General features: G+C 39.5%; 5 protein-coding genes across 5 annotated transcripts; 3 read left to right on the top strand and 2 right to left on the bottom strand.

Annotated features, from left to right (window-relative positions):
• Positions 1-665: 665 nt before the first annotated feature.
• On the top strand, positions 666-4,907 carry set1 (histone methyltransferase SET1). The gene is made up of 2 exons (XM_025700185.1): positions 666-4,585; positions 4,648-4,907. The coding sequence occupies exons 1-2, from the start codon at positions 943-945 to the stop codon at positions 4,749-4,751; spliced, it is 3,747 nt and encodes a 1,248-aa protein (XP_025547858.1). The 5' UTR covers positions 666-942; the 3' UTR covers positions 4,752-4,907.
• Positions 4,758-5,915, bottom strand: BO97DRAFT_472920 (RNA methylation protein TRM112). Its single transcript, XM_025700186.1, has 3 exons — positions 5,499-5,915; positions 5,245-5,434; positions 4,758-5,188 (listed from the first exon to the last, which is right to left on the bottom strand). Exons 1-3 carry the CDS (start codon positions 5,682-5,684, stop codon positions 5,184-5,186), a joined length of 381 nt encoding a protein of 126 aa, XP_025547859.1. The 5' UTR covers positions 5,685-5,915; the 3' UTR covers positions 4,758-5,183.
• A 77-nt stretch (positions 5,916-5,992) lies between these two features.
• Positions 5,993-7,517, bottom strand: BO97DRAFT_199389 (small ubiquitin-related modifier domain-containing protein). Its single transcript, XM_025690520.1, has 2 exons — positions 7,473-7,517; positions 5,993-7,329 (listed from the first exon to the last, which is right to left on the bottom strand). Exon 2 carries the CDS (start codon positions 7,267-7,269, stop codon positions 6,115-6,117), a length of 1,155 nt encoding a protein of 384 aa, XP_025547860.1. The 5' UTR covers positions 7,270-7,329; positions 7,473-7,517; the 3' UTR covers positions 5,993-6,114.
• Positions 7,518-7,520: 3 nt separating this feature from the next.
• On the top strand, positions 7,521-8,449 carry BO97DRAFT_408234 (U4/U6-U5 snRNP complex subunit LSM6). The gene is made up of 3 exons (XM_025695812.1): positions 7,521-7,729; positions 7,860-7,973; positions 8,040-8,449. The coding sequence occupies exons 1-3, from the start codon at positions 7,624-7,626 to the stop codon at positions 8,060-8,062; spliced, it is 243 nt and encodes an 80-aa protein (XP_025547861.1). The 5' UTR covers positions 7,521-7,623; the 3' UTR covers positions 8,063-8,449.
• Positions 8,450-8,526: 77 nt separating this feature from the next.
• BO97DRAFT_376238 (S-methyl-5-thioribose-1-phosphate isomerase) lies at positions 8,527-10,034 on the top strand. Its single transcript, XM_025693011.1, has 2 exons — positions 8,527-9,219; positions 9,270-10,034. Exons 1-2 carry the CDS (start codon positions 8,693-8,695, stop codon positions 9,883-9,885), a joined length of 1,143 nt encoding a protein of 380 aa, XP_025547862.1. The 5' UTR covers positions 8,527-8,692; the 3' UTR covers positions 9,886-10,034.
• The last annotated feature ends 4,006 nt before the right edge of the window (positions 10,035-14,040 follow it).

The raw sequence follows: 14,040 nt of genomic DNA on the forward strand, positions 1-14,040 counted from the left end.
CTCATACTGCTGTTGCCCACGCCTGCCTGCATCAGTGTACCACCCCCCTTTCTATAAGTGTGCAGGCATGGCTCATTCATCATTCAGTATGCTTCAGCGGCTGACACTAGGCCGCAAGGCAGGCACAAACAAGATTTGAGGGTGTAACCGCCTAACGACCATGTACAGCAGATGAATATCGGATATACAGGACACGAATCACTCCTATCAGAGGCAAAGCGATGCGACTGCATGGGCTGTAGGCTATTGGATGATTGCTGGCCAAGAAGAGCACATGCGGATAGTACTTTGAATGGTGTATGCTTTCGTGTGCGGCGATTGTTCAAGGGAATGGTTCAAACAGGTAGAGTTATCAGTGAAAGATGCCGCGTTCAGTGTCGCAATGCGAATTCATAGAGCATGAAATAGCAAGAAGCCCTAAAATGATAAAAGAAAGAATGGAATGAGAGAGCAGTAATCAATAACTTGCCGTTGCTTCGTTTAGTGCAGTAACTATGTACTGTACATACAGAAAAAGTGACAGACAGTACTTAGTTACACTCGCCACTTTGTCATCAGCCGTACCCAGCGCGTGTCGAGGTCGCGTCGGTAGTTGTGGGTAGGTACGGAGTACATCATACTAATTTTATGACTGGGTAAATCTTATAATCTCACCCTCTTTGACTCTTCCAACGTCCCACCCGCTTCTCCTCCCTTTTTTACTGTGTCAAACGACCTCCTTCCTGCAGTGCCCAATCATCCCTCTCGCCTTGCTTCCCGTCTCAGCATACACTACCCGCTTCCAGTTTTCCCAAGGTTCGTCAATTTGACTCTTCACGTTACCGCCTTTGGTTCCAGGAGCATATTCCGGCAATACATCGCCCATTAATCAACAGGCATATATCAAGGATGCGGCTTGGTAGTCACGATTCTCGTGGTTTTGGCTGGTAGCCATCTCTCATCATGTCGCGCGCCTCAGCAGGTTTTGCAGACTTTTTTCCCACCGCTCCATCGGTTCTACAGCAGAAACGCAAAGCCACCCAGGACAGGCCCCATTCCAAAGTCCATACAAATCACGATGTCGACCACGAAACACTTGCATATTCCGCAGAGCCTCCGGGTGTCATTGCTATGGGGGTCAGCACTACAAGCGCAACTTCAACGGTCGAATTGCCCCGGGATATGAAGAATACGTTATCCGATACATGCCCGGATGGATTGTCAAGCTCCACAAACAAGAGTCTTTCCACGCCTCACGCTTCTGCATTACCACCCGGCGCGACATCTAGCAGCGAAGGACGCTTAGATACGCTGACGCCGCTTACGAATGCAGACTCCCCACCCACTCAGAAGCTCAGTCCAGGTCGATCCAAGTCAATGGCTACAGTGGATGTTCTATCAAAATATCCTAGAGTTGATGAAACGAAGCCAGCCATCACCTTGCTTCAAACCCCAGCAACACCACAATCTCAGGGACGCTCGGTTGGGAATTCCAGAGGATGGAAAATCATCTTCGACCCTGAAACGGAAAGACGAACATCGAAAGACAAACGGAGAAAGGCGCGCTATTCGGAAATCAATTCCAACGGACAGGTTGATAGGCCACCAGACCCTCGACTGGGCATACTTAATTATGTACGTGGTGCCGGCTGCAAGCAGAAAACAAAGTTTCGACCGGCCCCATATGCGTTGCGACAATGGGTGTACGATGCTACTACCACCATTGGGCCTGGGCCTCCGATCCAGATAGTGGTTACTGGGTTTGATCCTCTGACCCCGATTGCACCAATCAGTGCATTATTTTCCAGCTTCGGAGAGATTGCCGAGATAAATAATCGTACTGATCCAATAACCGGCAGATTTCTTGGGATCTGTTCCGTGAAGTACAAAGATAGTGTGTCGTTCCGAGGAGGCGGCCCGGTACTCGCAATGAATGCGGCAAGGCGAGCCTACTATGAGTGCAAGAAAGAGCAGCGCATCGGGACACGGAGGATCCGAGTTGAATTAGATCGAGATGGCGTCGTTTCCGACAAGATAGTGTCAAGAGCGATCGACTCCCAGAGAATGGGATACAAGAACAATCTCTCAGTCACCGAAGAGGCGAAAGCCAGTCTCTCTGCCAATCTCAATGAGCCTCCCCCGTCAGCCCCAAAAGGTCCATCGGGAAGGCCTTCGATGCGGCCGGCAGCCGTGATTCCTGAAGGACCAAGAGCTAGTTTCTTCAAATCACTTGTGCCATCGTTGGTTGAGGAAATCCCTATTTTGAGTCAAATCAAGCGAGACCCATATATCTTCATTGCGCATTGCTATGTTCCAGTCCTTAGTACGACCGTTCCTCACCTGAAAAAAAGGTTGAAAGTATTCGATTGGAAAGATATTCGATGTGACAAGACGGGTTATTACATCATTTTCGAAAATTCTAGGCGAGGCGAAGAGGAAACAGAACGTTGCTACAAGATGTGCCACATGAAGCCTTTGTTTACCTACATCATGAACATGGAAAGCCAACCCTATGGCAATCCAGGCTACGAGCGCAGCCCCAGCCCAGAGAGGCTGCAGGCAGAGCAGCGAGAGCGAGCGAAAATGGATAGGATCAAGAGAGAGGCTGAACTGGACCTCGAAGAAGAGAAAAGACAGAGAGCAAATGACCTGGATCCTTGCAAGGAAGTGGTAGCAATAATTGTTCGGGATTTAAAGGATAAACTGCTCGAAGACGTCAAATCTCGGATTGCTGCACCTACCTTGTATGATTACCTTGACCCAGACCGACATGCCGCAAAACGGAAACAGCTCGGTATACGTGATCCAGAAGGGGCGAAACGACCTTTGTTCCAGATTGGCATAAATAGTCCAGTGGGGACACCAGATTCACGCTCAGAATTATCCACAGCCCGTCACCCTTTCAGTTCCTCAAACTTGAGCATCCTTGCGCTTCCACGTATTAGGAAGGCTCACCGTCTCAACCACACAGACACCGCTTTCTTAGATGAGAGGCGTAAACAGCCATCGCGGAGGAAAGACGTTCGACCTCTTTATCACCGACTACAACAACTACACCACGTGGACGATTCAGATGACGAGCAGAGGACGCCGTTTACAAGGGACACTGATGATCCAGACAGTCGTGCCCCAAGTCGGATGAGCTCGGAGTCGTCGGACTCGGAGGATATTGATGGATCTGCCCCTGAGACATTTGACTTATCTACTCCAGGAAAGGCTGATGGCGAGATTTTGTACAGTGCACTTCCGAAAAACAACATTGATTCCTTGGCCGAACCGGTTAATGATGTTCCGTATGATGCTTCATCTCGTGAGCTGCACGAACTCTCCCCTGCATCGCGCAAGAGAAAACGAGAAGGTGACACAGCCAACTCGCGAAAGAGGCATAAAGATGACAACGACCTCTTTGGAGTCGATCTTGGTAGAGTTTCAGAGAGTAGAATGGAAATGGAATCATCTATCGACATGGAGATTGTTGAAAGGGACGTTGCCAATGGAAATTTTTATATCGCCAGCAGCAAAGATCCGATTGGTGGTCATGATACCGGACATTCAACGCGGACAGACGACACTGCAAGACTTGTGTGTTCCCAGGCGGCTGTTGAGGCCGAACCCCTTGACGAAGATCACAGCTGCGTCTTCGTTCCCGTCAGCCAAAGTGACCTTGAAGCCCAGAGGGAAGTGTCAAGGACTGAGATCGAATGGAAGGTTTCCAATGACGAGCCTAGACCGACGGTCGAGGACGACGAAGCTATCGTGCTTGATCTTGATGGATGGCAGAATCTCATAAAAGACGGCGAGGACCTGGGTTTCCTTCGTGACGTACTGGAAGGCTTGCCAATATCCAACGTTGGAAGTCTTTCTGCTTGGGCTTGGAGACAAAAGGAAATCAAAGCCCTCAACCGCCCAGGAGAAGTAGGGCCCGTGCGCGAAGAGACCAGTATCCTTGGCTATTATGTCTCGAATATCACAGGAGCAGCAAGGACGGAGGGGAGAAAGAAGATTCTGGAATCGGAGAAGTCGAAATATTTGCCACACCGTATCAAAGTTCAAAGGGCTCGTGAAGAGCGAGAAGCGAAGGCAAAGAATGACCCTCATACTGTTGCTGTCGAAGCCGCAAGGATTGCTGCAGCCAAGACGATATCAAAATCCACTTCCAGATCCACAAGAGTCAATAATCGCCGACTTATCGCCGATATCAACGCGCAAAAGCAGGCTCTCCCAACTCAGAGCGGCGACGGCGATGTTCTTCGTTTCAATCAGCTGAAAAAGCGAAAGAAACCAGTTCGCTTCGCTCGGTCTGCGATTCATAATTGGGGCTTGTATGCGGAGGAAAATATCTCGGCCAATGATATGATCATCGAATACGTGGGTGAGAAAGTCCGGCAGCAGGTTGCAGATATGAGAGAACGACGGTATTTGAAAAGTGGAATCGGCAGCAGTTACCTATTTCGTATCGACGAGAACACGGTCATTGATGCCACAAAGCGAGGAGGCATTGCAAGGTTTATTAACCACAGTTGTACACCTAATTGCACTGCCAAGATCATCAAAGTGGACGGTAGTAAAAGGATCGTCATATATGCCTTGAGGGACATCGAAAGAGGTAAAGTTTACCCAGAAATAATTTTCAGCGATTGGACATACTGACATGCATTCTATCTACAGACGAAGAGCTTACGTATGATTACAAGTTCGAAAGGGAATGGGACAGCGATGACAGGATCCCCTGTCTATGTGGTTCTACTGGCTGTAAGGGCTTTCTCAACTAGGAACGGATTCAAATTGAAGCTACACGGCCTGAATTCGGGATAAGTCTCGTCATGAGAACTGTCATGAGCTCCCTGCCGCATTGCGGCATGCAAATCTACCACATAGACATTGAGCAAGTAGTATTAATCTGATGGCGTCGAACAAATTGCGTGTCTAATGGAGGTCAAGAACTGTTATCGAGGTTGTAGTGCGGTGTTCGCTGTAAGATTATTTATAGTCGACTTCTCGCCAACACCTTTATCCATCTTATCACGTCCATGACAAATGCCATTCCTGATAGCATGCGACAAGGATTTTTGCATGATTTTGGGAGCGTAGACTGGAGCAATCTTTCCCACCAGCCCTGTACTAGGCAAAGGTGCCCAGTATGGACAGGGTATTTAACAACTTTCTGGCCATTGCACCGGTGCATGAATCATCGAGAATCAAGCTCAGACTGATTTTATTACTATCAGCATAAATCTGAAGTTTGAGTAGAATTGTTGGTCTTACCCAGATGGCTGGGAAGGAGAAAATTAGCGATCCCTTCCTTAATCACGTACTCATGCCCGCAGTGACCACAGCATAGTTTCCCGTCAACAACATGAGTCTCTAGGAGTAACTTATGAAGGTCCCTCAGTGTCTGCTCGTCATTGAGCATATCACCTTCGGGCTTCGAACCTGGGATATTGGGGAAGCCGAGCTAAGTAGGTTGAGTAAGCCGCCCGAAGTGTATACGTTCTCTTGCAAAAGAATTTCTCATTCACCTCATTGGCCATTACACGCAGACCTTCCCAGTCAACTCGTGGGATGATATTATGTATAAATTCCGGCTGAAAGTCGACCTCCTGCATCTCGAGTTCAGCATCCTTGAAATGCAGGGGGTAGGACGACGCGGCCGCTTTGCAGCCCTTAACGGCACAAGCCAAAAAATTGGCTGTAAGCAGCTTCATTGACGTTTGAGGTTGGTCGGACGACTCCGCTAATTGAATGTAGAGTAAACTAGACTTGCGGCGGCTTACATATCGAGTGAGTGAAAATTTGAGCCAGGCTCTTTTCAGGTTACGTTATCATACTTCCCGTGTAATGAAAGATACTATGGTGATTTGGGTTTGCCACTTGTAACACTTCAAGCTGGTTTCTCTAAAGACTGTAGTGAGAAGACGTGGTTAGCTGAGTTCTCTGGCGGGACTTCGACTCAGAATACCCAGCTTACTGACTACAACTACAGTGTGACAAAATTCCTCATCATTTGATGTTTCTTGGCTTTCCTTTGCCTAGGCCTAAGGCGTGTGCATCACGTGCTATGTCATATTTGGGTAACCAGGACGACCAAATTGAACAAGCAGCTCTTAGAACTGAGTAGTAGATCCACGAAAATTGTCACTTGACTATTACATCCAGAAGATCATCATTTTCAAGATCATATTCGGCTAGGACATGATCAGACTCCAAGCGCTCACCGTCAAATATTAGGTAAACATCGTGTTCTTGGGGGATTTGTCTAGCTTCGCGGTACAAACAGATCAGCTGTGAGACCTGCAACTGGGGGCTAACTTTCAATCTAAGATCATCAATCCCGGGGGACTTGAAAACAAGACTGTTAAGCGATGGCTCTCCAGCGGCGGATCCGAGATTTTGCTCCAAGTTAGCAAAAGGTAGTGTGTTGTCGACATTAAGGTCGAGACAATTTTCAGTGGTAGCTTCCATGTGAACTTGTAAATCCGGGCAGTCATTTCGCGGGAACCCGTATACATCGGTTCCATATGCATGGCCGCCCTTGGCTCCAATTCCCAGACTGCGACATGTAGTAACATCAAAAAGCCTTTTTCCTTTCCAGGTCAAGAATATAGAAGACTGTAATTCTTTCGGCAGAGCTTGACGATTAAACCACGCCAGACGGACATCTTTCAACGGTTGATGCATTTTCCGGCGGACTATGAGCGGTTTAGTGTGATTAATGCTCGACGTGATGAGAATCTGGACTGTTGCGTCATCAGATGATGGGATATGCGTGCTGATAGTCATGGTTGGTTCAGTAGGACTCGGCATATTCGAGGATTGGGAGGTGTCCATGTGCGCGCTTCTGCTTCCGCCCATATCATTTGCGGCTGTTGTACCAGTAGCAACAACTTCATCGCGAGGCTTTACCGCAATTCTTAGTTTTGTGTGGTTAAAACCATATTCATCGTCGAATCTTGGTTCGTGCTGTGGTGCATCTGGGACATGATAGTCAAGATCATCTTCGCTTTCCTGCGCAGACTTGCACTGGTCAACTGAGTTGTAGGACGATATTTGACAATCACCAGCTGCCTCATAGCCCTTGCAGGTCCGCACAGATAATGTGTCATCCCCATGGTTCTCATTCGAAGTACGTCGCCGTTTAAGTCGTGTTGCTTGGGTATGATTGGCACGTAGTGCATCTCGATTTGCGGAAACTATGTCATTGTATACCTGACTAGCATGTCGATAAAATTTGACATCCTGGGTTTCATCTCCCCTGCTTGCCCAAGAAGGTTTATTGAAGAATGAACGCATCGGATCGACCTTGACGGATGACTGTGAATTCGAGGATTCATATAAGTGCAGAACCCCCAGCTAATGAAAAAGGATCTATATTGAGCACGGGCACGAGTCTTTATGGAAGGCCTGGGAACTGGTGGTTTGCTAAAAAGCGATTTTCCATCATTGTCCTGTCAGATGGTATCATCCGCTTTTTATGGGGGAAGCACGTGCCTTACTTAACCTTGATTACTAGCTGTCCGGCTAACGTGGTCCTTGACAAATCGCAAACGAAAACAACTTCCACCTAGAGTGGGCTGACAGACAGACTTCTGGATATTGCTTGACCCGAAAGCATCGATTCCTGTCCTTGAGAATACCTTAGTCAAGATGGAAAATGGTACATCCACTGAAGGGAAAGATCCATCGACTTTCCTTGGCGAGATAATCGGTGCTCCGGTGACCATCAAATTAAACTCTGGTGTTGTCTATAAAGGTACACAAGGACTTGGCTCTCTCCTTCGTGACAGCTGCATCCCAGTCTTTGAGGAAGAGAATGATGATTGGAAGAACTGTCTGAAATGAAAGAACACCGAGCTTCTGGAAGCTAATACTTGATGTCCTAGGCGAACTCCAGTCAGTAGATGGCTACATGAACATAGCCTTGGAGAAATCTGAGGAGTTTGTGAACGGACGGTTGACACGAAGCTATGGCGATGCTTTTATCCGGGGCAATAATGGTTTGTTTGATCATATCTCATGCACGAATCATGTCTCGCATGCTTATCCTGATACATACGGAGTAGTGCTTTACATATCCGCTCATTGATAAATTTCACCATTGAAGGCACCACGGTCATCACAAGGATGTGCAGTTCCTCGCCAAGCCTACAGGTGAGGAGCGCGTTGTCCGAGCCCCTGCGAGGGTGGAAAGAGCACTTCAAAAAGGATGTTGTCTCTGGTGGACGGAAGCAGCGAGTGAAGGTCAAACCAGGAAGCAGTACGTCTTGAATATACCTGGGCAGTATTGTGCTTCAACCTGAGGTACAGTGTGCCATTTGAAGAATAGCAAAGCCCCCGGTTTTAGGCTTGAGAGCGATTGGGTGTGATAGCGAGTTTTGCAGAGTGAGCCATGGCTTTATTGTACCTATTCATTGCATAGGAGATCCGATAGATAGAGAGGGATGATAGATCTTCTACATGTGATAGTTCGGCAAAGAAATAGTAATATATGCATGGTACAACCTGCTCCGGCCAGGTCCAGCGCTTGCCACATCTGCCCCACTACTTCTGGAACCGCCCTGGACCGAACGCCTCAACACCAAGAAGAGGTTTTCTAGCGACAGTCAAATTTCAGGGCAATCCAGTTCGGCCAACAATACATCCTTCCTCTAGTATTTACTTGCACTTCTGTTGCTTAGAAGACTGTGACGCTCGTTCTTCTTTAAGTGGGGCAAGCATGACACTGCAGGCAATCAAATATAATGAGGGTGTTCTCACTATCATCGACCAATTGCAACTTCCCTATGTGGAGCAATTCATCGAAATCAAGACGAGTGAACAAGCCTGGCATGCTATCAAGGCTATGCAAGTCCGGGGAGCGCCTGCCATTGCTATAGTAGCAGCCCTTGCCCTTGCCTCTGAGCTTCACCAACTTATTGCAGATGGAGGCTTGTCTTCAGTTGCGGATGAAGTTCGTGTTTTCATTGTCGAGAAGCTAGAGTACCTGGTGAGCAGTAGGCCCACCGCCGTCAATCTAGGCGATGCCGCGCGAAAGCTTGAGCTCGTGGTCTCTCAGAGTGCTACCCATGATGGGTCGACAGGTCATGGGGTCGCTGTCGCCTTCATAAAGGCCGCGGAGGCGATGTTATTGAAGGACGTTCAAGATAATAAGCAGATAGGGGAGCATGGCGCTAAGTGGATCATGGCAAACGCTGTGACTGCTGGAGAGGGAAAGGCCACCGTCCTGACTCATTGCAATACAGGGTAAGTATGCCATCCTATAAGGGGGAAGTCTAATTCTAATATCTTGCCAGTTCTCTAGCGACATCAGGATATGGAACAGCGCTGGGTGTGATTCGCAGCCTGTCTTCGATGAATAGTCTGCGTCATGCATACTGCACTGAAACAAGACCTTACAATCAAGGTTCCCGGTTGACTGCTTTCGAATTGGTGCACGATGGTCTTCCCTCTACCTTGATAACAGATTCTATGGCTGCCGCACTTCTTGCCAGTTCCAAAGCCAGCGTCAGTGCGATCGTCGTGGGTGCAGATAGGGTCGCAGCCAATGGCGATACTGCCAATAAAATAGGGACATATGGGCTGGCAGTTCTTGCAAAATACCACGGCGTTAGATTCCTTGTTGCCGCACCACTCACAACCATCGACTTGTCAACCAAATCCGGTGATGAAATAGTTATTGAAGAACGGCCCGCTGTGGAGGTTACAAGAGTGAAAGGGCCTTGTGAAGGCAATATCTCAAAAGTCGGAGAATTGGAGACTGTGCGCATAGCTGCAGAAGGGATTAATGTCTGGAACCCAGCATTTGATATCACACCAGCTACACTCATCGACGGGATTGTAACAGAGAAGGGAGTCATGGAAAAGGCAGCGGACGGTCAATTTCATTTGGCAGGCCTATTTGAGGGATAATTGCCATTCTGCGGCTGCGGCTGCATCTCCGTTTGACTATGGTCGATGTCGCTGGAAGACCTGTCATTGTCACTATCGCGTTTGTTGAGCAGTTCATCAATTCTAGACTCGAGTTCGCTAAGATGCTTCTCCATGGCTAGTGCCGCCTCCTCGCCTCTGGGCAATTCGTCAGTGACGCATGTCTGGAAAGTCGCTTATCAGATACAGTAAACATACTTGGCGATGTCTTTGAAGGCCTATTCAATATGATTAGTATAAGGCAGGTCAGTCATGTGTTCATTGCTTTCGTGTTGCTACTATAGCAGAAAACTTAAAGAAGCATCCAACTTACCAGTGCAAGATCTTGATTATATTTCCGATCTTCATGTAACGGCATTTTTGTAGTCTATGTGCAGCGATTGTAAGAGGTTGTGTGTCTTGGTGAGAATGTGCTGTGGGGTTTATTTTCTGAACTAAATAAAATATAAAGGTAATGTAATAGTTGAAATAGGGTTGTATTTCTAAGCGAGGCTTTGGAAAAGCCTTAGGACCGGGGTGATGGGTATTGACCGGGATAAGGTGTGGTTTTCTTTCCTTGTCGGCCGATGTTGTGTTAGCAGAACAGTTGTAAGATAATCTTAAGATAGTGTGATGGAGGCTTGATGGCTAAGGCTGAGAAGCAAGAAGATTGATTAAGAGAAATCTCGGGATAACTAAAATTTGGAGATCTGACAAGTCTTCTATTAAAATAATATGGAAAATAATGGAAAAATAATGGAAAAATATAGTAGTAGAATTTTTAGTTAAATTAAAGAATTATTACATATATTGATTTACTAAAATTTATATCTGATTAAAGTAATACTAGGTGTAGATATGTCAAGGTGCAGGCTGGTAGGGGTAGTAGATATAGCAGTTCAGGCTGGCAGGTATTAATAATAGTTCTCTTAATTTTTAACTAGCTACTTAGGTTATATTATTTCTAGATTTATAAATAAAATATAGCTTAAAAAATATAATAAATTAAAAAATAAATTAGAAATTTAAATAAATTATACATTATATAAAAGATAATTAGAAGTAGTAGTATTATTAGATAAATAGAATAAATAGAATATATAAGTAAATAGAGTATTCTAAGTCTATATTATAATATATATATATATATATAAGTCTTAAGTCTTATAATACAGATTTAAAATATCTAATCTACTTTATTTATTCTATTTATTTAAATATACTACTAATCTTAATTACTCTATATATAATAAATAATTTATTCAAATTTCTAATTTATTTTTAATCTTATTGTAGTCTTTAAGCTATATTTTATTTATAAATTTAAAAATAACCTAATTTAAAAAATTAATTAAGAATAAAATAATATATTATTAAGATTAATTGATCTAATTTATTATATAATATATTTATTATCTTTATTAATTTATATTCTAATATTATATAACTTCTACTTATAAAGATAATAATTTAATAAAATATTAATAATTTTATAATTCTTTCTATTATTAAATATATTAAAAAGAGTTTTCTAATATATTAATAAATAACTCAAAATAGAGTGGCTAATGGCCAGGTCAGGTTAATGGTAACAGTTAAAAATACAGCTGACAGTTAAAGTATTTTATAAGAATCAATAATTATAAAAATACCTTATAAATACATTTATTGTAAGCTATATATATATATTATAAACTAAATGTATTTTTAGTATATTATATATCCAATACAGTAAAATACCAGACAGTTAAAAATTACTATAGAAAAAGACTTGAAACTAATTAGTTATATATTAAATACAGCTTAGCTGTACTGGGATATAATATACATATAATATATATATATATATATATATATATTTTATTTATTGGATTTTAGATTAGAAACAAGGATATATAGATTTTAATTAGTCTAAATACATTTTTCAATGTTCAGTTTTTAACCTGTTTTAATTATTATAACTATATTTATATATATATATATATTATAAGAATCTAGATTTAAGTAGATATAAAATTTTTTTCATTTTTTAAATTAATTAAGTATAGTAAAAACATAAAAAAACAAAGTTTTATTAGAATTATTACTATTTAAGAGATTTTTTTCCAAAGAATGAATTTATAGATAAAAATATTAGAGTTATGTAGGTGGTTATCTTTATAATATATATTTTAATATATATTATAAAATTTGTTTAAATTACTAAGAATACTATGAATATTTTAATATAAATAATTGTATCAATTAATTTGAGAATTTATATTTATATTTTTTCTTTAAATATGTATTTAATTTTGATTAAATTGGAGATATTTATTCTAATCCCTACTGATTTATTTGTTAAATTTTGAAGAATATATCAATATTAATTAATAAATTATTATAAATCTCCAAAAATTAAAGTATTTTATTATAATAAAATCTTTTATATCTAAATCTAATCTTATATAAAAAAAGAAGATATACTTTAAATAATTTTATAAATATTCTTTTATTTAGATAATTGTTAAAAGATCTAGATTATATTTATATCATTAAAAATAAGAATATCATGTTTTATTATATTTTTTATTAAATTTGAATATTTTACATAAAAAGCTCCTATATATCAAGATATTTTATTTCTAATATTTAAAAACAATAATAACAAAAAATTAAAAAGTATATTTTTAACTAATATTTTATTTAAGACATTTTCAACTTTTAGTATATTTTCTATAAATTTCAGATAATCATTATTTATAATATATTTTCTTAATTATACTTATGTTAAGAATTATTTTATTATAAATATTTTATATATAATATTTTGTCTGATATGGAGAAGTTCTGATATGTAATTTTGATTAACTTTACTTGTCTTTTACTTTTATATAGAAATATAGTAAGAAAGGAGGGTAAAAATAAGACAGAAAAGATATCTAAAAAAATAAATCTAATAAAAAAATAAATAAATTAAGAAAATAAATAGGATAATAAATTTAATATATAATAATCTAATTAATTAAAATAATTAATAAAATAATAAGAAAATGAGTATTTTGTATATTTAATTTGGATTATTAATTATTTCTTGAAGAAGTAGATTAATTCAGATATAAATAGTTAAAAATAGATTACATTATTTAGATAATATAATACTTTCTGCTTATTAAAGAAGATTAAGTTAAGTTATTAAATTAAATTAGATTAAACAAAATTAGATATCTAATATACTTCTATAATTTCAATAAAATTAAATAACTTTTATTAAACTAGAATAGATAATTGATTCAGGAATATGAAATATTTTAATTCTAAAAAGAATAATTAAATAATTAAAATAAGAAAGAGAGAAATGAAGATAATACTTAATTATTATAAATAAAAAGATAAATTATATATATTTCTAAATTAAAAATAATTTAATTAATTTATCAGCTACTATCTTATGAGTTAATTATTATTAAATATTAGTGAAATCTTGTAAAAATTTTAAATAAAACTAGTAATTAATTATATCTATATATTATAAATAAGATCTAAATAAAGATTCTAATTAATCAGGTTATTTATTATTTAATGATTATAATATAATATCAAGAAAAAGTAAAAGAGAATAAGATTAATTAAATTAAAGAATTATTCTTATTAGAAAAAGATATTTAATTAAGATAATAAAAACTAAAAGTTTTATTTTATTGATAAAAATAATAATATAATATTATACTTAAATAAACTAATTAAAAAGTTTACTGAATAATAAAATAAGATAATTTATTAGATTAATCTTATTAGAATAATTATCAAAACTTATATTATTAATTATATAGAATATAAACCAGTTATAAAAAATATTTAAATATTTAATAAAAAGTTGTTTTATTTTTTAAAAGAAGTAATTAAGTAAGTTACTACTTTAAAATATTTAGAATTAGAATTAGTTAAATATTCTAAAAAAGTCTAGTAGATTTTAATTATATTAAATTTAATTTAAATTACTAAATATAATACTGTATTTATTTCTATTAATATTTATTAATATAATTAACTAAGAATTAGAAAAGTAGATTTTTCGAATATAAGAAATAAATATAAAGAACTAGAATAGATTTTTTTTATTATAAATAAAATCTTCTAATAATCTTATTAATAAAATTTAATTAATTAATTTAAAGT

Source organism: Aspergillus homomorphus (assembly GCF_003184865.1).
Source record: "Aspergillus homomorphus CBS 101889 unplaced genomic scaffold BO97scaffold_45, whole genome shotgun sequence".
Taxonomy (NCBI): Eukaryota; Fungi; Ascomycota; class Eurotiomycetes; order Eurotiales; family Aspergillaceae; genus Aspergillus; species Aspergillus homomorphus.